Below are 27,701 nucleotides of genomic sequence, written 5' to 3' on the forward strand. Positions count from 1 at the left end.
TATAAAACAGATTAGATGGTCAGCTCATTGCTTTATAAGAGGAGGCTACCTTTCCAGTGACCTGAATTTTTTCATGCTCAGTGGAACATCCCTTTTATAAGTATTAAAATATAGTTAGCTAATAGTTAGAACCTTGACTAATAACTGTTGTATGAAGCCAGGGAGGAAAATAAGAGTTTGAAAAAACATTTCACAGAGCATCAGTGTCTCCATCTGTGAAGAATCAACAAAGGCACCTATGTAATACCCAAGGTGTTTTGGTGTCTCTGGACATGACTCAGCCCAGGAGACTGCTTGGTTATAATCCAGATTTTATGTAATGTGTATTGAATAATCAGATACAGCACCAGAAATAAAGGGGTTTGGGATAACGAGAGGTTCCAGTTTAGGGTCTCCTAGGGTAGAGGTCAGAAAAGAGGTAGGGTCTCCTAGGGTAGAGGTCCTCATTTTTCCTGTCCTCATTTTTCCATGTTTATCTTCTTTAGCCTTTTGCTTTCTCTTACACAGCTGAGCAAGTGCTTGGCCTTCATAAGTCAGGAAGTAAGTAAGTCCTATTGTAAAGTGTGGAGGGCTAAATGGGAAGGGTCTTATTATTCCTTGATTTAGTAATGTAATGTTTATTAGTAATGCAGTCCTAGTTATGGTCTACTCTTTTGTCCTTATAAAGGAGGGAGAGCAGAGGATTAATCTTTCCTCTAATGATAGATCTTGGTGGTAGAAGTAGATTTGAGGAATCCCCCATTGTTTAGGCTTTGGGTGAACAGTGGGTACTAAACACCTAGCTAGTATCATAAAAGTATCGTTGAAGAAGTTACAAGGCTTGGAAGAGTTTCTTGAGAGGTCTTTGCTCATAATCTCTCTATTCCCTTTTGCTTTTTTTTTTTTTTTTTTTTTTGATAAGTGATAATCTTCTTCTCCTTTAAATTTAAGGTTCCTCAGAAAATTTTGAGTAAATGGGAAGCCAGTGTTGGTCTTGCTGAACAGTACGATGTTCCCAAAGGGTCGAAGAACCGAAGATGTGTCACCAGTTCAATCAAGTTGGACAGTGAGGAGGATATGCCATTTGAGGACTGTGCAAATGATCCTGAATCAGAACATGACCTGTTACTTAATGGCTGCTTGAAATCTTTGGCTTTTGACTCTGAACATTCTGCAGATGAGAAGGAAAAGCCTTGTGCTAAGTCTCGAGCCAGGAAGAGTTCTGATAATCCAAAAAGGACTAGTATGAAAAAGGGCCACATGCAATTTGAAGCACATAAGGAAGAACGAAGGGGAAAGATTCCAGAGAACCTTGGCCTAAACTTTATTTCTGGGGATGTATCTGATAAGCAGGCCTCTAATGAACTTTCCAGGATAGCAAACAGCCTCACAGGGTCCAGCACTGCCCCAGGAGGTTTCCTGTTTTCTTCTTGTGCGAAAAACACGGCAAAGAAAGAATTTGAGACTTCAACTTGTGACTCTTTACTGGGCTTGTCTGAGGGTGCCTTGATCTCTAAACGTTCTGGGGAGAAGAAGAAACTCCAACGAGGTTTGGTGTGTAGTTCAAAAGTGCAGCTCTGTTATATTGGAGCAGGTGATGAAGAAAAGCGAAGTGATTCTATTAGTATCTGTACCACTTCTGATGATGGAAGCAGTGATCTGGACCCCATAGATCACAGTTCAGAGTCTGATAACAGTGTCCTTGAAATTACAGATGCTTTTGATAGAACAGAGAATATGTTATCTGTGCAGAAACATGAAAAGGTAAAGTATACTAGGTATCCTGCCACAAACACTAAGGTAAAAGCAAAGCAAAAGTCCCTCATTACTAACTCACATACAGACCACTTAATGGATTGTACTAAAACAGCAGAGCCTGGAACTGAGACATCTCAGGTTAATCTCTCTGATCTTAAAGTATCTACTGTTGTCCGCAAACCCCAATCAGATTTTAGAAACGATGGTTTCTCTCCAAAATTCAGCACACCATCAAGCATTTCCAGTGAGAACTCACTAATAAAAGGTGGGGCTACAAATCAAGCTCTTTTACATTCAAAAAGCAAACAGCCCAAGATCCGAAGTATAAAGTGCAAACATAAAGAAAATCCAGTTGTAGTGGAACCTCCAGTTACAAATGAGGACTGCAGTTTGAAATGCTGCTCTTCTGATACCAAAGGCTCTCCTTTGGCCAGCATTTCCAAAAGTGGGAAAGTGGATGGGCTAAAACTACTGAGCAACATGCATGAGAAAACCAGGGATTCAAGTGACATAGAAACAGCAGTGGTGAAACATGTTCTGTCAGAGTTGAAGGAACTCTCTTATAGATCCTTAAGTGAAGATGTGAGTGACTCTGGAACATCAAAGCCATCAAAACCATTACTTTTTTCTCCTGCCTCGGGTCAGAATCATATACCTATTGAACCAGATTACAAATTCAGTACATTGTTAATGATGTTAAAAGATATGCATGATAGTAAGACTAAGGAGCAGCGGTTAATGACTGCTCAGAACTTGGTCTCTTATCGGAGTCCTGGTCTTGGAGACTGTTCTACGAGTAGTCCTGTAGGTGCATCTAAGGTCTTGGTTTCAGGAAGCTCCACTCACAGTTCAGAAAAAAATGGAGATGGCACTCAGAACCCAGTCCGTCCTAGCCCTAGTGGGGGTGACCCTGCAGTGTCTGGAGAGTTGTCTGTATCTGTACCTGGCTTAGTGTCTGACAGAAGAGACGTCCCTGCTTCTGGTAAAAGTCGCTCAAACTGTGTTACTAGGCGCAACTGTGGGCGATCAAAACCATCATCTAAACTGCGAGATAGTTTTTCAGCCCAGATGGGAAAGAACACATTGAACCGTAAAGCCTTAAAGACTGAGCGCAAAAGAAAACTCAACCGACTTCCAGCTGTAACTCTTGATATTGCACTGAAGGGAGACAGAGCAAGTGGGGTTGCAGAGAATGGTTCCTCAAGAGGTGGTCTAGAGGTTCCTGGTAAAGAGGAACCCCTTCAGTTAATGGGCCATTTAACAAGTGAAGACAGTGCCCATTTTTCTAGTGTTCATTTTGATAACAAAGTCAAGCAGTCTGACCCTGATAAAATTCCTGATAAAGTCTCCTCTTTTGAAAACAGAAAAGGCTCAGAGGTGGATACTGAAATGAACAGTGAGAATGATGAACCCAATGGTGTAAATCAAGCGGTGCCTAAAAAGCGGTGGCAGCGTTTAAACCAAAGGCGCACTAAACCTCGTAAGCGCACTAACAGATTTAGGGAGAAGGAAAACTCTGAGGGTGCCTTTGGGGTTTTGCTTCCTGCTGACCCCGCAAAGAAGGGGGATGAGTTCCCAGAGCATAGACCTCCTACGTCAGCAAACATACTGGAGGATACGCTGGCAGATCCAAATCATGCCAGCTGCTTAGATGCAGTTGGATCACGGTTGACTGTTTGTGATAAATCCAGTGCCAGCATCGAAGAGATGGAAAAAGAGCCGGGAATTCCCAGTTTGACACCCCAGCCTGAGCTCCCTGAACCAGGTAAGGACTCCTGAGACAATGATAAGGATTAGAGAAGTGGTGATAATGTTACCCATCTGAAGTTGGTCTGTTTTGATGGAAGGGCAAGTGTAAATTGGGAGGAAAGTGCTATCCCTTGAAGGAACAGCTTTATATGTAGGATCTGAATCTTGAGGGCCAGGTTTCCATATACTTTCAGAAATTATGTTTCACCAGAAGCTCTCCCTCTTATAAAATTTTATTTGCGATAGAATGAGAGAGCACAAGGGTAGGGGGCAGAGGGAGAGGGAGATGCAGACTCCCCACTGAGTAGAGAGCCCGATGGGGGGCTCAATCCCAGAACCCTGGGATCATGATGTAGAGTTGCTTAACAGTAACATGACCAGATGCTTAACCTACCTACCTACCCATCCAGGTGCTCCTACCCTGACCTTTTTAAATCTGTGAACTTTTTGGAACTCAGTCTGGCATTGTAGGTAATTGAGAGGCCCTGAGCCTAAAATTTATGTATAGTTATTAGTTTACAGAAAGTGAATAGATTTTATTGAATGTTAGGCTTCCTTTACACAATTTAAGGAAGGTCCACTGATTATGTAGACAAAGGGACATTTGCTTTGGGGGAAAAAGAAAGTATTCTGTAGTACTTATTTGAAGGCTTTAGATGTCTTAACTTCCCTTCTGTAACAAGGCTTGAGAACAACAAAAAACTGAAATACTAGGGTATCTTACCTTAGCAGCAAAAGAAAAACAGCCGAAGTCTTTCAAGATACTAATATTATACATTATAGTTTTTTTTTTTTTAAGATTTTATTTATTCATTAGAGAGAGAGAGACAGAGAGAGCACAGGCAGTGGGAGAGCCTGATGGAGAGGGAGAAGCAGACTTCTTGCTAAGCTGGGAGCCTGACATGGGGCTCAATCCCTGGACCTTGACCTGGGATCGTGACCTGAGCCAAAGCAGATGCCCAACCGTCTGAGTCACCTAGGTGCCCCTATAGTATGGTTGTTGAGGGTAAAACTGTCCTTAAACATAAGACTCTCGAAGTTGCTTACTGTAGTAGATTTTTTTTAACAGCTTTATTGAGATACAAATCAATACCATGAAATATCTATCATTTTTTAAAGTTTATACCTCAGTGATTTTTATTATATTCACAGACTTCCGCAGTTATCAACATAATCAATTTTGGAATATTTGCATCACCCAGGAAAGAAGCATAGTACCCTTTATTAACCTCCCTTTATTTCTCCCCAATCTATAGGTTTTCCTGTTCTATACATTTCATGTTAATAGAATCATACAATATGTAGTACTTTGGTGTTTGGTTCTTTGAGTTAGCATGTAGCAATGCTTTATTTTTATTGTGGTAAAAAATACATAAATTTACCTTCTGAACAAGTTTAAACCGTACAGTATTACTGTATGCACATTATTGAAGAGTAGATCTTTAGAACTTTTTCATCTTCCATGTCTGAAACCATACTGAATTGAACAACAGTTTTTTACTTTTCCCCTACCGCCTGGCAACCACCATTCTTTCTGTTTTTATAAGTTGGATTACTTTATATATCTCATGTAAGTGGAATCATGTACTGTTTGTCTTTTTGAGATTGAATTATTTCATTTAGCATAATGTCTTCAGGGTTCATTCATGTTTTAGCATATGATACGATTTCTGTTTTTCTTGAAGCTGAGTAATAGTCCATTGTATGTATAAACCATATTTTTTTTTTCTAGTCATCTGTCAGCAGACATTTAGGATTGGACATTTAAGTTGCTTCTATCTTGGCTATTGTGAATAAAACTGTACTGAATATGGGTGTGAAAATCTCTCTTTGGGATCACATTTTCAATTCTTTTAGATGTATGCCAGAATTGGAAGTGATCATATAATTCTGTTTTTAGTATTTTGAGGAAACTCTAATACTCTATACTGTTTTCCATAGTGGCTGCACATTTTATAATCCTACCAACAGTGCACTTAGTGTTTCAATTTCTTCATATCCTCACCAGCACCTGTTATTTATTTATTTTTTTTTTAAATAGTGGCCATCCTAACAGATGTAAGATTGTGGTTTTGATTTTCCTTTCCCCAGTGATTAGTGATGTGGAGGATCTTTTCATATGCTCGTTGGCCATTTGTGTATCTTCTTTGAAGAAATCGGGGCGCCTGGGTGGCTCAGTGGGTTAAGCCTTTGCTTTCGGCTCGGGTCATGATCCTGGGGTCCTGACATCAAGCCCCACATCGGGCTCTCTGCTCAGTGGGGAGCCTGCTTCCCCCTCTCTCTGCTTGCCTCTCTGCCTCCTTGTGATCTCTGTCAAATTAAAAAAAAAAAATCTTAATTTAAAAAAAAAAAAGAAATGTCTCTCCAGGTGCTTTGACCATTTTTGAATCGACTTGTTTTGTTACCGAGTTCTAGACTTTCTCCCTTCTTCCTTCCTTCCCTCCCTTCCTATGTTCCCTCCTTTTTTCTTTCTTTTTCCCCCTTATTCGGTAAATGGTTTGCAGATATTTTCTTTCATTTTGTAGGTTGATTTTTTTTCACTATGTTAATTGTTTACTTTGCTGTGCAGAAAGTTTTAAGTTTGATGCAGTCCAGTTTGTCTATTTTTGCTTTTGTGATGCTTTTACTTGTTATCAAATAAATCATTGCTTTCATTCCAGTCATGAATCAGTTTTTTTCCCTTGCTTTTTTTTGGAGTGCTATAGTTTCAGATCTTAGATTTAGGTCTTTGATCCATTTTGAGTTAGTTTTTTTATATGGTGTAAGATAAGGATCCATCTTTCTTTTGCATGTGGATATCCACTTTTCCGAGCACCATTTATTGATGAGACCATCCTTTCCCCATTGTGTAGTCTTAGCATATTGGTCAAAGATAATTTGATCATACACTTAGGGTTTATTTCAGCGTTCTCCTTTTTGTTCCATTGACCTATACGTCTGTCATTATGGCAATATCATATTGAAAGGTAGCTTTATAATATATTTTGAAGAAAGGATGTATTTGTTCTTTGCCAAGATTATTTTTGGGTAATTTAGTGTTCATTAAGATTCCACGTGAATTTTAGGATTTTTTTTTCCTGTTTCTGCAAAACATGCTGTTGGGATATTGGTAGAAAGTGCCCGGCTGTCTTAGTTCATAGAACATGTGATTTTTTTATCTCAAGGTCATGAGTTCAAGCCACATGTTGGGCCTAGACCTTACTTAAAAAAACGTTGAGGGACACCTGAGTGGTTCAGTGGGTTAAGTGTCCAACTCTTGTTTTGGCTGAGGTTATGATCTCATGGTTTGTGAGATGGAGCACTGTCATTGGGCTTTGTGCACAGCCAGGAGTCTGCTTAAAGATTCTCTCCTTTTGCTCCTCTCCTCCCCAGTTGTGTGCAAATGTGCTCTCTTGCTTTCCGTCTCTCCAAAATAAATAAATCTTTAAAAAAAAAAAAAAGTGTTGAATTTTGTCAAGCCTTGTCTGCGTCACTTGAGATAGTCTTGTGATTTTCTTCATTTTGGTAATATTTGTATTACATTAACTTTTTTATATGTTGAATCCTCTTTCCATTCCTGGGGTGAATCCCACTTGGTCATGGTGTATTGAATTCAGTTTGCTAATATTTTGTTGAGAATTTTTGCAGCAATGTTCATAAGGAATATTGGTTAACTTTTTTTTTTTTTAAAGTATATTGTCTGTCTTTGGTATGAGAGCAATGCTCACCTCATAAAATGAGTTTGGAAATGTTCTGTCCTCCTCAGTTTTTTGGAAGCGTTTGAAAAGTATTGGCATTAATTAATTTTTAGATGCTTGGTAGATTTCTCCAGTGAAGCTATCTCATCCTGGTCTTTTCTCGTTTCAGAGGCTTTTGATGATTGATTTAATCTCCTTACTAATTCAGATTTTGTATTTCTTCATGATTCAGTCTTGGTAGATGGCAAGTTTCTAGAAATTTCTAGGTTATTCAGTTTGTTGGCATGCAGTTGCTCATAGTAGTCTTTTATAATTCTTTTGTTTCTGTGGTATCAGTCGAAATGACTTTAATTTCTGGTTTTAGTTATTGGTGTCTTTTTTTCCTTAGTTAATGTAGCTAAGGACTTTCCAGTTTTATTGATCATTAATAAAAATCAGTGCTTAGTCTTGATATTTTTAATTTTCTGTTTATTTCTGCTCTAATATTTATTATTTCCTTTCTGCTCACTCTGGGTTTAGTTTATTCTTATTCCTTGAAGTATAAAAATAAGGTTATTGATTTGAGTTTTTTTTATTATAAGAGAGAACATAAGCAGGGGTGAGAGGAGAGAGAGAAGCAGACTCTGTGCTGAGCAGGGAGCCTCATGTGGGCTTCAATCCCAGACTCATGAACTGAGCCCAAGGCAGATGCATAAATGACTAAGCTGCCCAGGTGCCCTGAAATCTTTTTTTAATGTAGGTGCTTCCTGCTGTAAACTTCTTAGTACTTCCTTTACTGGGTTTCATAAGTTGAGGTATATAGTATTTTCATATTTGTCTCAAGATGTTTTCTAATTTTTTCATGGGACTTCTCTGACACATTGGTTGTTCAGGAGTATGTTGATTTTCATACATTTGTGGATTTTCCAGTTTTCCAACTGCTAGAGTTCCAGCCCATTGTGATTAGAAAAGATAATGGTATGATTTCAGTTTTCTTATATTTCCAAGACTTGATTTGTGGTTTGTCATGGTTTATCCTGGAAAACAGTTCATGTTTGCTTAAGAAGAATGTGTATTTTGCTGCTATAAGGTGGAGTGAGTGTTCTGTATATGTCTGTTAAATCCATTTGATAAATAGTGATGTTCAGATTTTCCAATTTTTTATTGATGATCTATCTAGTTGTTAGACCCATTATTGAAAGCCAGGTATTATACTCCACTGTTACTGTTTGAGTGTTTCAAACTCCTGTCAGTTCTGTGTTTGCTTCATATATTTGGGTGCTCTGATGTTGTATGCACATATATTTGTTATCTTCCAAAGTATGTGGATGGTTTTTGGTTATTTATTTATTTATTTAAAGATTTTATTTATTTGACAGAGATCACAAGTAGGCAGAGAGGCAGGCAGAGAGAGAGGAGGAAGCAGGCTCCCTGCGGAGGAGAAAGCCCGATGCAGGGCTGGATCCCAGGACCCTGGGATCATGACCTGAGCTGAAGGCAGAGGCTTTAACCCACTGAACTTCCCAGGCTCCCCTGTTTGTTTGTTTGTTTGTTTGTTTTTTATTGATTTATTTGACAGAGATCACAAGTAGGCAGAGAGGCAGGCAGAGGGGGCGGGGTGGGGGGGGAGCAGGCTTCCTGCTGAGCAGAGAGCCAGATTCGGGGCTTGATCCCAGGACCCTGGGATCATGACCTGAGCTGAAGGCAGAGGCTTTAACTCACTGAGCCATCCAGGCGCCCCTGTTTGTTTTTAAAGAGAGAGCTGGGTTGGGGTGCTGAGGGAGAGGGAGAGAGAGATTCTTAAGATTCAAGCTCCCATCTGGGAGGTTGATCTCACAGCCCTGTGACGGGAGGTTGATCTCACAACCCTGAGATTGTGACCTGGGCTGAAATCTACAGTCGCATGCTTAACCACCTAAGGCACCTGGAGATTTGTTTGGACCCTTTGATTAGGGCCATGTTTCCCTGTTTCTTTGTGTACTTGGTGATCCATCCCTCCCTGCCCCCCAAGTTCTGTGCATTTGAATAAGAACCACTTTTAGTCTTTAGGGATATCCAATCACCTCAATTGGATATTCTGGAAATCTCTGAATGGTGGGCTTCTCTGGGCTTGTATGTGTAATTTCCTAATTAGGGAGTTCTGTTTCTTTTTCGGGGCTTGTAATCTTGCTCCCTCTAGTGTTTTTCTGCAGTACTGAAGGTTTACTTGTGTCACTGCAAGTTTTCCCTCTTAGTGGCTCCCAGGTATTCAGAGTACTGATACCCCGTTTGCTCTCAAAAGCAGGCAAGACAGATGCTAACTAGCCCCTTGGGCAATTCTCCAGGAATCCAGATTGCCAAATGCTGGCTCCAGTCTTTAACCTTGAGGAGTATAAATTTAGTACCTTCTCCTGAACTCAGTCAAATTGTGCTGGCCTTTGACTACCTCATCGCAAGCCATCTGGTTCCTCAGCATGCTGCCCATTCTCTGCCTTGTCTTCAGCAGCCCTCATGAATCCAAACTATGTGGGTTCTGTTAGTGGTTCCAGTCCTGTTAAACAGTCTGGTCTCTTGGGCAGCCCTTTGAAAAGCTGGTGTGTTGGACACAAGCTCCCCATCCCCAGCTCCCTCACTTCCCCCAACCATGAGGGGAGCTTTGCCTGCATTGGGAGTGGCAGTCTCAGATAAAGTGAACTGGCTTTTTTTTAACCCCTTTTTGATGCTATAGTTCTTGTCTTTTGAACTTGCCTGCAGCCTCCTAACTCGTTTCTAGAGTACTCCTGTAGGAGCTCCAGTTCTACCATCTTACTGTTACTACTCTTTCCTCATGTCCTTTTTTTTTTTTTTTAAAGATTTATTTATTTATTTTCAGAGCTAGAGCACATATGTGCAGAAGCAAGAGGGGCAGAGGGAGAGAGAAACTCCAAGGAGACTTGGGCAGAGTGCAGAGCCTGGCACAGGGCTCCATTCCACAACCCTGAAATTACAACCTGAGCCACAACTAAGAGTTGGACACTTAACCGACTATGCCACGCAGGCCAACCCTGTTTCATGTCTTTTTAATGCCAAATAATACTCCATTGTATGAACAGACCATTTTTTATTATTTCATCAACTGATAGATATTTGGGTTGTTTCCACATTTTGGCCTTTATGAATAATGGTATTATTTGAACATTTGTGTGCCATGGTTTGTATGGCTATATTTTCATTTCTACTGTTTATATATTTAGAAGCAGAATTGCTGGGTCATTTTGTAATTATGTATGTAAAACTTTTGAAGAACTGCCAGAATGTTTTTCCAAAGCTCTTTTGACAGTTTACATTCCTATTTGCAATATATAAGGGTTCCAGTTTCTCTACCTCTTCACTCACACCTATTTTAAATAGCTGTCCTAGTAGTGTCCTGAGGCATTTCATTATTGTGCTTTGATTTGCATTTCCCTCCTGGCTGTTAATATTAAGCATCTCTTCATGTTTTTAGCGGTCTTACTTAAATCTTTTGCAGAAACGTCTGTCTAGATCCTTTGCCTATTTTTTGATTGGACAGTTTGTCTTTTTATTATTTAATTCTAAGAATTCTTTACTTCATGTAGATCTAAGTATTATTGGATGTGAATTGTAAATATTCCATTTAATGGGTTTACCATTTACATTTTTGACTACATATTTTGAAGCGCAAGTGGTTTTAATTTGGATGAAGTCTAGTTTGTGTTTTCCTTGGTTGCTTGTATTTTCGGTGTCATGTCTGAGTAACCATTGCTTATTCCAGTTGTCTCAGCACCATTTGTGTTAAAAAGTATATAATTTTTCCATTGAATGGTCTTGGAAAATCATTTGACCATAAATGTGATGATTCATTTCAGCCTTCAACTCCTTTCTTTTCCTGTGTATATATATGTCTTGTCTTTATGTCAGTGCCACAAAGTCTTAATTACACTGTTTGTACAGTAATTATTATAATTTTGAAATTAGAAAGTATTGAGTCCTTCAACTTTGTTTCCAAGATTGTTTGGCTTTTCTGGATCTTTTGCATTTCCATTTTAATTTTAGGAACAATGTGCTAATTGCTGCAAAAATTCCAGCTGGGATTTTGATGAGGGTTGTACTGGATCTGTATGTCAGTTTGGGCAGTGTTGCCATAGTTAACAATATTAAGTTTATTCTAAACTGTACACAAGGAATGGCTTTCATTAATTAAGTTTTGTTTCATTTATTTCAATGATGTTTTGTAGTTTTCTGTGTATAAATCTTTTTTTTTTAAAGATTTTATTTTATTTATTTGACAGAGAGAGATCACAGTAGACAGAGGCAGGCAGAGAGAGAGAGAGAGAGGGAAGCAGGCTCCCCACTGAGCAGAGAGCCTGATGCGGGACTCGATCCCAGGATCCTGAGATCATGACCTGAGCCGAAGGCAGTGGCTTAACCCACTGAGCCACCCAGGTGTCCCTGTGTATAAATCTTATGCTGCTTTTATTCAGTTTATTCCTAAGTATTTTACTGTTTTTTTTTAATTTTATTCATTTTTGATCCTGTTATAAGTGAAATCATTTCCTTAATTTCATTCTTAGGTTGCTCATTGCAACTATACAGAAATATAGTTGATATTTGTGTATTGATTTCGCATGTTGCAACCTTGCTGAACCCATTTTTTTAGTTGATTGTTTTCTTGTGAATTCCTTAGGATTTTCTTCGTACATGATCATGTCATCAACTAATAAAGATGGTTTTACTTCATCCTTTCTAATCTGGAGGTCTTTTATTTGTATTTTCTCTTGCCTGATTCCCCCCTAAAGCCTCCAGTTCAGTGTAAAGCATAAGTGGAGTGAACAGGCATTCTTGTCTTGCTCCTGATCTTAGGGAGAAAGCATCTAGTCTTTTACCATTAACTGTGATATTAGCTATGACTTTGAAAGATGGCCTTTCAGGTTGAGGACGTTCCCTTATATACTTTGTTTGTTAAACGGTTTTTCTGTGTCTGTTGAGATAATCATTCTTTCTTACTCCCTTTATTCTGTTAACATGATATATTAATTACATTGATTGATTTTCTTGTGGGAGCTGCAAATCCTCAGGAGGACCAGTCACAGCTTCTCAAGGACTTATTGCTCCCTTTCTGCTTTGTGCCAAAGCACCTTTCCTTGTGGTCTTCTGGAGGTTTGGACAATGTACTTTTGCTTCATTGTGACTCTGAGGAAAAGAGTCTTTTGGGGCACTAGTTTATTCCTCAGGGCACTAGTTAATTCTCTTTTAAACTTCTACCCCTTACACTTAAGTAGGATCACAAAAAAGCCTTCAGGACAAAATCCATTGCAGTGCTATATTTATTTCTCTGCACTATTCCTTTGTGTTTGGTTTGTAGTTCTAAACAGTCTTGTCAGTGCTTTGCTGACTGATTTTTTAAAACACTTTATACAGGGGCTTTTGGGTGGCTAGGTTGTTAAGCTTCTGCTTTTGGCTCAGGTCATGATCCCAGGTTGCTGGGATTGAGTCCCACGTCAGGCTCCCTGCTCAGCAGGAAGCCTGCTTCTCCCTCTCCCACTCCCCCTTAAATAAATAAAATTTAAAAAAATTTTTATACAGCATTTTATTTGTTTTCAGAGGAGGTTGGACTTAGTAACTTAACTATTATTATGAAGAGATGTTTGGATTTTTGCTTTTTTTACCCCCTTCCTTTAACATTTTGCTTCTGAGATTTCAGACTTAGGAAAGTAGAGGTATGACAAGAGCTGATAATGTGTAGTGAGGAGTGATATTGATGTTAGTACTGTAGTCCTTTAGGAAAATTCACCATTTTGAGGAAAAAAATAAAGTTTTATAATTAGTCTTAAAAAGACTTAACTTTTGGGGTGTGTGTGTGGCTCAGTGGGTTAAAGCCTCTGCCTTCGGCTCTGGTCATGATCCCAGTGTCCTGGGATCGAGCCCCGCATCGGGCTCTCTGCTTAGCAGGGAGCCTGCTTCCTCCTCTCTCTCTCTACCTGCCTCTCTGCTTACTTGTGATCTCTATCTGTCAAATAAATAAACAAAATCTTAAAAAAAAAAAAGCCTTAAAAAAATAAACTTTATTCAATATAATTGAATATAGTCAACTTTATATACCATAAAAGGTTCATACATTTTATTTTATTTATTTTTTGAAAGATTTTATTTATTTATTTGTCACAGAGAGAGAGAGAGAGCACAAGCAGGCAGAGTGGCAGGCAGAGGCAGAGAGAGAAGCAGGCTCCATGCTGAGCAAGGAGCTTGACCTGGGACTTGATCCCAGGACCCTGATACCATGACATGAGCTGAAGGCAGTGGCTTAACCGACTGAGCCACCCAGGCGTCCGAAGGTTCATACATTTTAAGTGCATCAGGAGGTGATTTTTAGTGAATTTGTTGAGTTGTGCAACCACCCCCATAAATGAGTTTTAGAACATTTCTTCTATCTAGTAAGATTCTTCTGTCCCATTTATAGTTGGTCTGTTTGTACTCCCAGCCCAGCAACCACTAATCCACCACTACCCCCACTCCCATTAGCCTTTTCTGGACATGTCGTATTAATGGAATCATATATGACCTTTTGTGTCTTACTCTTCATTTAGCACAATGTTTCTGGTTTTGTGATTTATCCATATTCTGGCATATATCAATATTTTGTTTTTTATTGCTGGATAGTATTCAGGGTACAGAAAACCACACTTTATGTACCTGTTCTTCAGTTGGTGAACAGCTGGGGTTGATTTAACTTTTTGGATATTTTATTATTTTAACTGGTTTATGTACACACACTGTAGTCTAAAAAGATACTGCTAAACTTTCCTATCCATTCTTTACAGTAGGTCTTGGCTCTGTGCTAGGAGTTGATGTGTATTTGCCAAGAAATTTAATCATGGTCATATTTTGGCTCTTGCTCTGTGCCATGTATTGAGGTTTGCATGATTTACTCATCTCTCCATTTTGTTATTTTCCACCTTTTAATATTTCCCTTTAGTATCCAAAAGGTCATGTTCCCCTTTCATTCTTGATACTCTGTTTATGTTAATTTGGCAATCCACTTCCTTTTGGCCATTTATAGAGTAATTGGATATGGTGAGTTCTCTGGGTTCTTTCAACTCAGAAGTAGTTTTAGTGGATGAGCATTCTAGTTTAGGTGAGAACATAGATGGGAGTAGGGAGTTTCGGGAGTAGGTGTTGTTGAAGAGGGCAAGAAAATGGAAACTCAGGAACAGCTGGAGACTTTGGGTTTTAAGTCATTCAGTTGTGACCAGGGTGTTTTCATTTACACTTTACCCTATTGAACATTTAAGAGGGGGAATTGGTAATCTTTTTCTTAAAAGGACAAATAGTAAGTATTTGAAGCTTTGTAAGCCATACTGTCTTCTGTTAACTCTTAACTTTTTGTGACACAAAAGCAGACATAAGCCATTGGTAAATAAATAAGTGTGGTTGTATTCCAGTAAAACTTTATTTTCTAAAACAGTCCACTGGTAGTTTGCCAAACCCTAAACCTTTAAAGGATTGTTTGATACAATGTTGGTGAGGAGAAATGCGGGTACTTGTATGGGTTTTTTTTGTTTGTTTTGTTTCTTTTTTTCTTTTCTTTTTTTTTTTTTTTTTTGGTGAGCAAAAGCAAAGTGATAGTACAAAGCTCTCGACGAGAGAGGGGACCCAAGAGGGTTGCCTGCAATGTATGTACTTGTGCAGGAACCTAGTAGTATGTCAGATACAGTTTTTACATTAATTTCCAGTATTTTGTGCTCTTCGTTGATTTTCTTATGGATCATAAGGAAGTAAAGAACTAAAGGACTAAATTTAGTCTGAGAACTTACTTGGTGAGAGAAGTAAACCCAGAGACAGAATGGGGACAGTAGCTTCAGGAGGAAATGGAGGGGACAGATTAGCCCATGGAACCTTCTAAGAAGACAGAGAACATAACCTGTCTGGGACTGAGGTCTAATTAATGTGGGGAGGTAGTGATGGATGTGGCTGTGTGGGGTGGGGTAGGATAAGGGATATGATGATGTGATAGCATAGGGATTTGTTTTAGCAAAAAGAACCCAGTGGTTTTGAAGCATGGAGAGTTTTTGGTTGGAATCATGGCCTTGCCACTTAAGTAATGGACTAACTTGAGTGGGCTTAGGCAAGGCACTTTCCTCTTCAAGCCTGTTACTTTTTTTTAAGAAATTCATTTTTTAAAGTAATCTCTACACCCAATGTGGGGATCAGGCTTAGAACCCTGAGATCAAGAGTTGCATGCTGTACTAACTGAGCCAGCCAGGCACCTCTCAGTTACATTTTTTATAAAATGATGATGTCATCACTTACCTTGAAGTAAAGATTAGAAATTAATGAATGTTAAATGGCTGAACTGTGACTTGCATGCACATAGTAAACCCATGTTATTCCGTATCATTTCTTTGGTCTTATTTGTGTTTAAAAATGTCATTGGTGGGGGCACCTGGGTGGCTCAGTGGATTAAAGCCTCTGCCTTCGGCTCAGGTTGTGATCCCAGGGTCCTGGGTTCGAGCCCTACATCAGGTTCTCTGCTCAGCGGGGAGCCTGCCTCCTCCTCTCTCTCTCTGCCTGCCTCTGTGCCTACTTGTGATCTCTGTCTGTCAAATAAATAAATAAAATCTTTAAAAAAATATAAAAAAATGTCATTGGTGGGTACCTGGGTGGCTTAGTGTGTTAAGCCTCTGCCTTCAGCTCAGGTCATGGTCTCAGGGTCCTGGGATCGATGCCCGCACTGGGCTCTCTGCTCAGCAGGGAGCCTGCTTCCCTGTCTCTCTGCTGCCTGCCTCTCGGCCGACTTGTGATTTCTCTCTCTGTCAAATAAGTAAATAAATAATTCTTTAAAAAAAAAAGTCATTGGTGTTTGAAAATTTAGATGCTATCTAATAGGGCTTTATTAAAGGCATAATCTATTTGCTTCAGAGCATAAAATTGCTAACCATTAACTGTCACAGGCACAGATACATATATACTTATTTCAGAATGTATTTTAGCTTATTTCTTTTCTCCAAGAGAGATTTTTTTTTTTAAAGATTTTATTTATTTATTTGCCAGAGAGAGAGAGAGCCCAAGCAGGCAGAGAGAGAAGCAGGCTCCCCACTGAGCAAGGAGCCCGATGCGGGACTCGATCTCAGGATCCTGGGATCATGACCTGAGCCGAAGGCAGCGGCTTAACCCTCTGAGCCACCCAAGCACCCTCAAGAGAGATTTTTTTAAACATTATTATTTGAGGGGAACATTTTAAGTCATTATTTGGCTGGTGGTTTTAATTTCTTTTGAATTACTTACTTGGGAAAAACTCACCAGCTTGGATCACTTACAGGTGTATTGTCTAAAACTGAGTAGTTAGAAAAATTGCATTGGTTGAAGGGTTTAACAAGCCCCGTAATTATATTGGGAGCTCTGTAGGTATATAATTTTGATAACTGTTTCAGCCTCTACCATTAACTTTCTGTTTTTTATTAATACTTTATTTTTTTAGAGCTGTTTTAGGTGTGTAGCAAAATTCAGGAGAAGGCACAGAGTTTTTCTGTATACCTGTCCACACACATGCACAACCTTCCCTGTTACCAATGTCCACTGCTGGAGTGGTACATTTGTTAAATTTGATACATCTACATTGGCACATTGTAATCACCCTAAGTCCACAGTTTACCTTAGGGTTCATTCTTAGTGTTGTATATTCTTTGGCTTTGGACAAATATATGATGACATGTATTCATGATTATGTTATCATACAGAGTATTTTCACTGCCGTAAAAATCCTCTGTGTTCTGCGTATCTAGCCCTTTCTCCCTCCATGTGCATGTCCTCCGACTTTACCCCCTGGTAACTACTTTTTATGGTCTTCATAGTTTTGCCTTTTCCGAAATGTATATATGTAATCATACAGTATTTATATATACTTTTCACATTGGCTTTTTTCACCTGGTAATATACATTTAAGTGTTCTCCATGTCTTTTCATGGTTTTATTATCTTTTTAGTGTTGAATAATGTTCTCTTGTCTGTACATACCACAGTTTATCAATTCCTATGTCTTGGTGGCTTCCAACTTTTGATAATTATGAATAAAGCTGCTTTAAAAACCCATGTCAAGGTTTTTAGGTGAATATAAGTTTTCAACTCCTTTTATATTAGATTTAAATAGTTAAACTAAGTGATATATTACTACTATTTATTACTACGAAATTACAGTAGTTAGAAAAAAATTATTTTTCATATCTCATCCTAACAAAATTCTATGGCTTTTTTCCATAGTAAAAGCCTTTGCCAAGTTTACTGTGCCTGTGATTTGACCATTTCCTTTTGTTCACAACTTATGCATTTATTTGAAAGAACACTAGGATTCTTCATTCAACTGAGGCAGAAATAGTTTCCTCTGAGGTTATTGTCTCATGAAGTACTTATTGTCTCCTGGGGAGACTGTATCCTACATTCTGTATACATTAGGTTTTGCTCCCAAAGACCTTAGAAAATGAGTATACCATGTTAAACTGGACAAAGTTTTATTGGGAAATTATAATAGGTGTTTATTTTACAATTAACTCAAAGAAAAATGGTATGATACTTAGAAATTTGACCATAAAAGATGACAATTTTTTTTTAAATTTTATTTTTTATAAACATATATTTTTTTCCCCAGGGGTACAGGTCTGTGAATCACCAGGTTTACACACTTCACAGCACTCACCATAGCACATACCCTCCCCAATGTCCACAACCCCACCCCCCCTCTCTCAACCCCCCTCCCCCCCAGCAACCCTCAATTTGTTTTGTGAGATTAAGAGTCACTTATGGTTAAAAGATGACAATTTTTTTCTCAAAAGATACCCTGAACTCTGTATTTTTTTTTTAAGATTGTATTTTTTTATTTGACAGAGAGACAGTAAGGGAGCACAGCAGGGGGAGTGGGAAAGGGAGAAGCAGGCTTCCCGCTGAGCAAAGAGTCTGATGGAGGGCTCAATCCCAAGACCATGGGATCATGACCTGAGCCAAAGGCAGATGATTAACGACTGAGCCACCCAGGTGCCCCTGAACTCTGTACTTTTATCTTATTTTCTGCCTTTGGCATACATGCCACATACTCTTTATGTCATTGAGGTAATGGTATACATATAATTATAGTTTTTAATGATTCTATTAAGATCTGTTCCTCAATTTTCTAACGTGAAACTCATATCACAACTATGATATGAAGTGTGTGTAAAGTGCTTTTGAAATTCACACGGTAATACTGATTAGGTAAATATTGTATCTGAATTCTGTCTAGTATTCTACATAATCTAGAGAGATGTTATTAAAATAATTTATGGTATATTTTATGAATTTGCTTTATTTAGACTTTATTAAAGATTTTATTTATTAAGATTTTATTTATTTGACAGAGATCACAAGTAGGCAGAGAGGCAGGCAGTGGGGTGAGGGGAAGCAGGCTCCCCACCGAGCAGAGCCAGATATGGGGCTTGATCCCAGGACCCTGAGATCGTGACCTGAGCCGAAGGCAGAGGCTCAACCCACTGAGCTGCCCAGGTGGCCCGATTTTATTTACTTACTAGAGAGAACATGAGGCGGGGGTTAGGCAGAGCGAGCGAGAGAAGTGGACTCCCCCTGAGCAGGGACCCTGATGCAGGGCTCAATCCCAGGACCCTGGGATCATGACTAGGCCGAAGGCAGATGCTTAACCAACTGAGTCACTCAGGCTCCCCTAGACTATATTTTAATGTTAGCTCTATCAGTCACTATGAGACGTTGGTTAGTTTCAGTTTAATCTTTTTTTTTTAAACCTTTTCCTTAACTTCAGATGGTCTGTGTGTATGTGTATAGAGCAACAGAAGTTGCTCTCAGTCTCCCCTCTCAGCTTCTGCATATGATAAACAATAGGAAATCACTTTTAGCGTCTTGGATCTTAAGCGGAGTGATTTTGAGAATTTCCCATCTCTGTACCTTTGAGAGTGCAGGGATGGTTTCATGAAAGCAGTGGGCTCTCCTCTAACATTTTGGTTAATACAAACTCGTTTCTCCTCTTTTAGCTGTGCGGTCAGAGAAGAAACGCCTTAGGAAGCCAAGCAAGTGGCTTCTGGAATATACAGAAGAATATGATCAGATATTTGCTCCTAAGAAAAAACAAAAGAAGGTGCAGGAACAGGTGCACAAGGTATGTTCCAACATTTTCAACAGTGTTTTCATCAGTACCTTTAGGATATTACAGTTTTGCCTTTAATATCCTTTTTTGTCTGCATGGGACAATAATTTCCTTAACTGGGATCTTGCTTTTTCCATTTTTTTACCTCCAGCTTTTGGTACTACTTAGAATATACATGAAAGTATAAATGACTGTATGCACTGTGTGTAGTATGTGTATGCATAAATTTTTCCTCCCTTTGCTTTTAGAGAGTAATGATTTAGGAATATTATTATGACAAAATATTAAAATCATAGAACATAAAATATGGTAGGATAATTTTTTATTTTTATTTTTAAAGATTTACTTATTTGAGAGAGAAAGAGCATGGAGGGGAGGGCCCGAAGGAGAGGGAAAGAGAGTCTGAAGCAGACTCCGTGCTGAACATGGAGCCCCATGTGGGGCTTGATCTCACAATCCTGAGATCATGACCTGAGCCCAAACCAAGAAACAGAGGCTCAACTGACTCCACCACCACAGCAGCCCAGGAGTGTAATTTTTTAAACAAAAGTTATTGATAACTTATTTGCCTTATTTTTAATTCAGTTCTTTTGTTTTGAATTTTTATTTAATCTCTACACCCAGCCTGGGGCTCAAACTCATGACCCTAAGATCAGCAGTTTGCACATACTGCAACTGAGCCAGCCAGGCACCCCTTAATTCAGTTTTTTTTAGGCTCACTTATTTTTTTTTTTAAAAGATTTTATTTATTTATTTGGCAGAGAGAGATCACAAGTAAGCAGAGAGGCAGGCAGAGAGAGAGAGAGAGAGGAGGAAGCAGTCTCCCTGCAGAGCAGAGATAGGCTCACTTATTTTAAAGTAAATTAGAGACATTTTACCTTTTATCCTTAAATAATATGCATCTCTAAAAAAACATTTTCCTTCATAAATGATTTAACTTTATTGCATCTTATAAGATTAGTTCATCTAATAACAACAAATCCATATTTAGATCACTTCCTCTCTAATCTTTACATTTGGTTTATTCATTTTAGGACTTCACATTATATCTGTTTGTTAACATTTTTAAAATTTCTTTAAATCTAGAACAGTCCCCCTTTTTTCATGACCCTAACTAATGAGAATAATACCTTTACAGGATCCCCTTTCTAGATTTGTATGATGGCTTCCTCATATATTTCACTAAACTCTTCTCTCTCTTCCTTGTTATGTGGAAAATATAACTAACAATTTGATGGATTCAATTTGAACAGTTTCAGCTAAATTAAATTATAGGTGCTATTATGTTGTATATTGCACATTAGAAGTTATCCATAGTTCTGATTTCCTTCTTTTAGGTCATTTTGCTCCCTTTGATCAAGAAGTAATATGTGGGATACCCTAGTGGCTCGGTTGAGCATCTGACTCTTGGTTTCAGCTCAGGTTATGATCTCAGAATCCTGGGATCAAGCCCTGCATTGGGTACCGTGCTCAGCACAAAGTCTTATTTTTTGCCTCTCTCCCTTTCCCCTGCTCACAGGCTCTCTCTGACTCTAAAACAAATCAAATCAATAAAATCTTTTTTTTTTTAAGATTTTATTTATTTATTTACAGACAGAGATCATAAGTAGGCAGAGAGGCAGGCAGAGAGAGGGGGAAGCAGGCTCCCTGCTGAGCAGAGAGCCCAATGCGGGGCTCAATCCCAGGACCCTGAGATCATGACCTGAGCTGAAGGCAGAGGCCTTAACCCACTGAGCCACCCAGGGGCCCCACAATAAATAAAATCTTTAAAATAGCAACAATGAAGCAGTATGTATGTAATTACTTTGGCTTCATAAGAATGTCTTTTTTCTCTAACCATCATTTCCCTAATGGTTTTTTTAAAATATCAGTCAAAGATTTCTTGCCTGTATCAATAATTTCATTAGGGGTTACAAAATGAAAACTTTCAGATTTTATTATTTCTTCTACTTTTATTAGCTAGCGATCTCTTTCATTAACTGAACACTTTATTGTCTTGATATATATGAAAGGAATCATAAATGCTTATTTCTTTCCTTAATTTACTAATGTTGGGAATTCATTATTAGCTGCTTTATTGGTGACATATTAGGAAATCTTTTTGTGAGTGGGGTGGGTTATCATATGGTCTTTTTTTTTTTTTTTTTTTTTTAAGATTTTATTTATTTATTTGACAGAGCTCACAGGTAGGCGGAGAGGCTGGCAGAGAGAGAGAGGGAGGCAGGCTCCCTGCTGAGCAGAGAGCCCAATGTGGGGCTTGATCCCAGGATGCTGGGATCATGACCTGAGCAGAAAGGCAGAGGCCTTAACCCACTGAGCCACCCAGGTGCCCCGGGTTATCATATGGTCTTAATGAACTTTTACAGCTTTAGTGTATCTCAACTGCATTTTTTCCCTTTTTAAAAAATTAATTTTTAAAAATTAAAATTGTGTAAAACATACATAACAAAATTTGTAATTTAAACACTGTTATGTGTACAGCTCTTTGTCATTAAGTATATTCACATTGTTGTGAACTATCACCACCATCCATCATCTCTAGAATTTTTTCATGTTCCCAAACTAAAACTCTACCTATTAAAAAAGTAACCTCCCAGTTTACGCTCCCCTCAGCTTCTGGCAACCACTATTCTGTTTTCTTTTCCTCCTCCTCCTCTTTCTTCTTCTTCTTCTTCTTTTTTTTTTTCTTTTTTGAGAGAGAGTGACTGCGTGCACACATGCGTATTGGGTAGAGGAAGGGCACAGGGTGAGAGAATCTTAAAGCAGGCTCCATGCCTAGCACAGAGCCCAGTGTGGTGCTTGGTCTTATGACCCTGAGATCATAACCTGAGCCGAAATCAAGAACCAGATGGTTAACTAACTGAGCCACCCATGCTCCCCCATTCTATTTTCTGTCTTTATGAATTTTATTATTCTAGGTTAACCTCATATATGTAGAATCATAAAATATTTGTCCTTTGGTGTATGGCTTATTTCACTTAGTGATATCTTCAAGATTCATCCGTGTTGTAGCATGTCAGAATTTCATTTTTAAGTGCATTATTCTTTTTGAAACTGAAATTATAGCAACTTTGTTCTGTGGATTCTACGTTTATTTTTTTGCTTCAGGTAAGTTCCCGCTGTGAAGAGGAAAGCCTTTTAGCCCGATGTCGATCTAGTGCTCAGAACAAGCAGGTGGATGAGAATTCTTTGATTTCAACCAAAGAAGAGCCTCCAGTTCTTGAAAGGGAGGCTCCATTTTTGGAAGGGCCCTTGGCTCAGTCAGAACTTGGAGGTGGACATGCTGAGTTGCCACAGCTGACCTTGTCTGTGCCTGTGGCTCCGGAAGTCTCTCCACGGCCTGCCCTTGAGTCTGAGGAATTGCTAGTTAAAACACCAGGTAAGATGGGACTGGGGTGTCAGAATGTAAGTAGATATGATTTTAGCATGTTGTGATAAAAAGCCAGTAGTGAATCTGTACAGCAAGTTACCCATTTTTGTCCTGGGAAATCCTGAAAGTGTCAGCTAACTGAATATAGTTAATGATCACGAATTAGTGGGACACTGTCCTTAAGATATGTTTTAAAAACAACTCTCCTTACTCCATTGTTACTTGTTATGATTGCCGATCAACCACCATGTGAGTCAACACTCAGGCTAGCAGGGTTTGTGGGAAGGGCACTACATACTAATAAACACATGAAACTTACGCTTCAGATAATTGGCTCTATCAGTTTTTGTATTTAAGAAATTGTTTAACCTCTGAACTTGTTTCCTCTTTTATAAAATGGACATCATAATGCAGTTTACCCGATACATTGTAAGTAGCTGAATGTAAATATTCCCTTGAAGTTAATTACCAGTTGCTTTTCACTTTTTTATTCTTTATATACATGTCACCTGGTGTAAGTTGAATCTAAACATACTGTCTCTAATTTACCTTCTGACTCTCAAACATTGTAGTCACCCAAAGAAAATTTTGCATATAACTTTTTTTATATTCCCAACAATAGCTTGTGATGATATTTCTTTTATTTAAAAAATAAGAGTATCCCAGTCATGTTTATTAATCAAGTAAGACAGAATCAGAAAGACTAAAAATAGTACAGATAGTTACTATTTCATAATTTAGCATGTACTAAACTCTGTTATTAGGCTCTTGTATATAATTCTTAAGAACAGTCCTACAGAGTAAATGTGTTTTGTTTATTTAGGAGCAGAATAAAAATTCTGATCCTGGTTCTATCATGCCTGGAATTCAGGGTCTACTCCACCTCACTTCTCCTTTGTCCTTACTACCAATTAATTATTATAAAGGTAGTTCTGCCCTTTTGATTTCCCCCTTAGTCTTTTCATGATACACACACACAGAGACATAAGAACATTTTCAGATTAGTTTGTGTCTGTATTGAGAATTGTTTTCCTATTTTTTATGTTAACTAATATTTTAGAATAAATAAATACATTCTGATATATCCTGCTCCTCACCAGATCATGATGAGGAAAACATAAAAAACATTTTTCTGTGGCATATAGATTTTTTAAAAATTAGTTTATGTCTAGTTTCTAAGTCATGTAATGAAAAGATACATACATTTCAGGAAATTATGAAAGTAAACGTCAGAGAAAACCAACTAAGAAACTTCTCGAATCCAATGATTTAGACCCTGGATTTATGCCCAAGAAAGGGGATCTTGGCCTTTCTAAAAAGGTATGTTATTTTAGTCAATTCTAAAATATGATTAAACCATATGTAAATATGGGATTTTAAAAACAAATCTTTTAGTAATGCTTAGCAATATGGATGCATACATACATAGAAATAAGAGAATCGCAGAATATATTCCTTAGGTCTAAGAGATCCTATATTGAGAAAGCTGTTCTGCATTTGTGTGGACATGTGTATCAGTTCATTTTAGATGTTCTTTTCAAATGAAAATAAAAAGAGCTTATAAGATTGAGTTAAGTGTGTGTTTGTTTCTTTTCTGGGATTAAAACCTCTTACCTGCTTTCTACTTCTTTCTCTATGAGCCACTAACCTACTCTTATCCCATTGCCCTGTCTGCATAACACCTCAGAAAAGACTCAGCTTAGTTATAACCAGGCAGAAACATTTGAACTTAAGTTTTTGAGTTTGCAGACATGGTTTTTATTGGCCAAGAAGGCATCACTAAATAAGTAGATGGAAATAGAAGGTTATTTTCCTGGATATAATTTTTAGGAATCATCCTATTGCCCATATGTGTGAGGAGTAACTCAGGGTTTAAGTGTTAGAAATTCAGTTGTTAGGATGCACAGATTTCCTTAAAGAACGAAAATTTTAATAGGAAAAATACAGATTGTAATCAGATAAAAAATAGAGTTTTTGGACTTCTTTCATTAGCTATAACAGGCTTATGTCATTTAATCCTATATTGAGGATCCTAGTTTTTGCTTTTATGAGTTATTCACCCAGCTGGATTAGCATGTAATTGTAAAACTCAGTTTATTTGTGTTTTTATACCTCATTTAAAAAGTCTGCATTATATTCTTTAATTCTTTCATTCTTCTCAAAGTCCATTTCCTGAGACATGTCCGGGTGAGGCTGTGATAGTTTCCTTCTGCACTGCTTTCTCTCCTAACTTTTTCTTATTCAAATCTTAGCCACTTGTAAGGGACAAGGAAACCGATTCATCACAATATTTTGAGCATGGAAATAACATTTGCTATCAGGTGATAAGTTTAGTAGTATTATACAAGGCGAATTATGTAAAGCTGTTGCATTAATGCTACAGTCTGAGGTAATGACACATTTAAAGAAAATCAGCATTTGGGCCAGTTTAGAGAATGATATTTTTACCTGTTTTGTTGAGATAAAATTGACATGCACAAGTTAATGATTTGATTAATCGATACAGTGAACATTTGGACATTCACTACTATATTTTAGCTTGTTTCAGTCGCAAAATTTGGGGACTTTACAGCAAGAATAACATCTGTTGACTTTTTGTGGCCACTAAATTTTGTTTAACATTCCTGAAGAATATATTTATTGTAGAAGACATTTTATTGGACTGAAACTAATTCATAGAAGCATTACTAATAGGGGAGTGAAATGTGTAGGAAATTACTCTTGATGCCTGAGTGTTTTCTTTTGAGATTTAATCTTGCTTTCATTTATATTAATCTATAGCCAATTAAATCAGAAAGATAATTCCATGATTCAGAGCTTTCTGGTATATGTGCTGCTGGAGTGAGCACTGATTCAGAGCTTTTTAATATTTAGAATTCATCAAGTAAATAAGTCTTTGTAAAATCTAATGGCTATAAATGCAGTTTTAAGAAGATAGATTTTAAATGCAGGGTGGTATGGAATAGAGCTGAGATGCTGGGTCTCTGGGAATATACCCTTTCTCTTTGTCTACTATTTGAATCAGAGTACCATTCTGTTATCTGCTTGATACATTGGGAGTCTCTGGTTAACCCCAAAGGAGTGTGTGTTCGTAGGAGTCTTTTGGAGCTGTATTTTTTGTTTTTTGATGTCTTTCCCCATGTAGTTTCTGTTCAACCCATTATTGTTAATACTGTTTATTTAATTGCCAGAAACAGCCAGGATTTCTGTATTTGTGATAATAGTTCAGCTTTTGGCATATAATATAAAAGGTTTATTTTCGGTTCCTCTGTAAATCTGTTGCGTTTTGTTTATTTGTAGTGTTATGAAGCCGGTCACTTGGAGAATGACATTAATGAATCACGTGCTGCATCTCATTCTAAAGAGTATGGTGGAGGTGTGTATTTTTGAAACTTAAAAAAATGTAATGCAAAATAACTATGAACCACCTGGTCAGCTAACTAGAAAAGTTGTTACATATGTTAGCAAGACCAGTGAGATAGTCTTGAGACTTCTGAGACTTGTTTGCCCAAGGGGCACCTGGTTGGCTCAGTTGGAAGAGCATGAGACTTGATCTCAGGGTCTTGAGTTTGAGCCTCACATTGGGTGTAACGATTACTTAGAAATAAATAAAAATAAGATTAAAAAAAAACAACAACAAAAACCTGCTTGCCCAAATATGCTTCCTAATACAGTGCATGACACTAGAAAATTGGATGGTCATTTTGAGCTTCATGCTGAAATTAGTTACATGGAATTAGAATTATATTAGACTAAAGAAAAGTTAAGAACAATAAACAAAAATCTCCTACTCAATTTTCTTATTAGGTGATTCTCTAACTGAAATCGTTTCTTGGCATTTTTTTGCTTTTTTAAAGATTATATTTATTGGGGCGCCTGGGTGGCTCAGTGGGTTAAGCCGCTGCCTTCAGCTCAGGTCATGATCTCAGGGTCCTGGGATTGAGTCCTGCATCAGGCTCTCTGCTCATCAGGGAGCCTGCTTCCCTCTCTCTCTCTCTCTCTGCCTGCCTCTCTGTTTACTTGTGATCTCTCTCTGTCAAATAAATAAAATCTTTTAAAAAATAAAAATAAATAAAAAGATTATACTTACTTATTTGACAGAGATCACAAGTGGGCAGAGAGGCAGAATTACCAAGTAATTCAGTAATAGATATAATATCATAGTTCAAGCATTTCCTCTACCAGATTCTTTGTTTGCTCAGTCCGTTGCTCTAGGACTGTTAACATCTAACCCATCTAAAGCTTTACAGAGAGTTAGGGTATTATCCGTATTATCCCTGTATTATAGAAAAACAAGGTGAAAGAGGTGGCAGTGTTGGGGTACTAAATCCAGACCTGACCAAACTCATTGCCACACTACCATCTTGTTATCCACCCCAGATATTTTCCATGCCAATTCTTTGTACCACTTTATTCATTCATCTGCCAGTGCAATTTATTGATTAGTGTCATTTCTGAGATATTAGCCCAAATTTCAGCATATAGCATCAGATGTGGTCTGCCAGCAAAGGGTATCATGGGAAGGTTATGTTACATGTGATTGTTTTAGGGAAAAAAAAGACTTTATTTATTTGAGAGAGTGTGAGAGCGAGCACACAAGCAGGGGTAGGGGCAGACGGGAAGAGAGAAGCAGACTCCCTGCTGAGCAGGGAGCCTGACACAGGGCTCCATATCAGGACCCCAGGATCATCACTGAGCTGAAGGCAGACACTTAATCTACTTAGCCCCCCAGGCAGTACTACATGTGATCTTAAATGAGCACTTTAAAAAAAAAAAAAAAGATTTTATATATCTATTTTTTGAGAGATAGAAGAGCAGAAGGGGTGGAGAGGGGGCAGAGGAAGAGAGAGAAGCAGACCACCTGTTGACCAGGGAGCCTGATGTTGTGCTCAATCCCTGGACCCCAGGACCATGACCTGAGCTGAAGGCAGATGCTCAATCAGTGCCTGACCCACTCAGGCACACCTTAAATGCCCACATCTTTCTTTCTTTCTTTCTTTCTTTATTTATTTATGAGCATTTTTTGGAGATATATATATATATTTTTAGATTTTATTTATTTATTTGACAAG

General features: G+C 38.1%; 1 protein-coding gene across 7 annotated transcripts in view; it reads left to right on the forward strand.

Moving 5' to 3' along the window:
* NSD1 (nuclear receptor binding SET domain protein 1) overlaps positions 1-27,701 on the forward strand; it is a 147,572-nt gene that overhangs the window by 78,442 nt on the left and 41,429 nt on the right. For all 7 annotated transcript variants that reach the window (XM_032851908.1, XM_032851910.1, XM_032851907.1 and 4 more), the window contains 5 exons: positions 931-3,502; positions 19,147-19,271; positions 22,368-22,638; positions 23,840-23,949; positions 25,930-26,005. In XM_032851908.1, coding sequence (XP_032707799.1) covers positions 931-3,502; positions 19,147-19,271; positions 22,368-22,638; positions 23,840-23,949; positions 25,930-26,005 — 3,154 coding nt within the window. The remainder of the gene's footprint in view (positions 1-930; positions 3,503-19,146; positions 19,272-22,367; positions 22,639-23,839; positions 23,950-25,929; positions 26,006-27,701) is intronic.

This window comes from Lontra canadensis, unplaced genomic scaffold (genome assembly GCF_010015895.1).
Source record: "Lontra canadensis isolate GAN:19392208 unplaced genomic scaffold, GSC_riverotter_1.0 scaffold5, whole genome shotgun sequence".
Taxonomy (NCBI): domain Eukaryota; kingdom Metazoa; phylum Chordata; class Mammalia; order Carnivora; family Mustelidae; genus Lontra; species Lontra canadensis.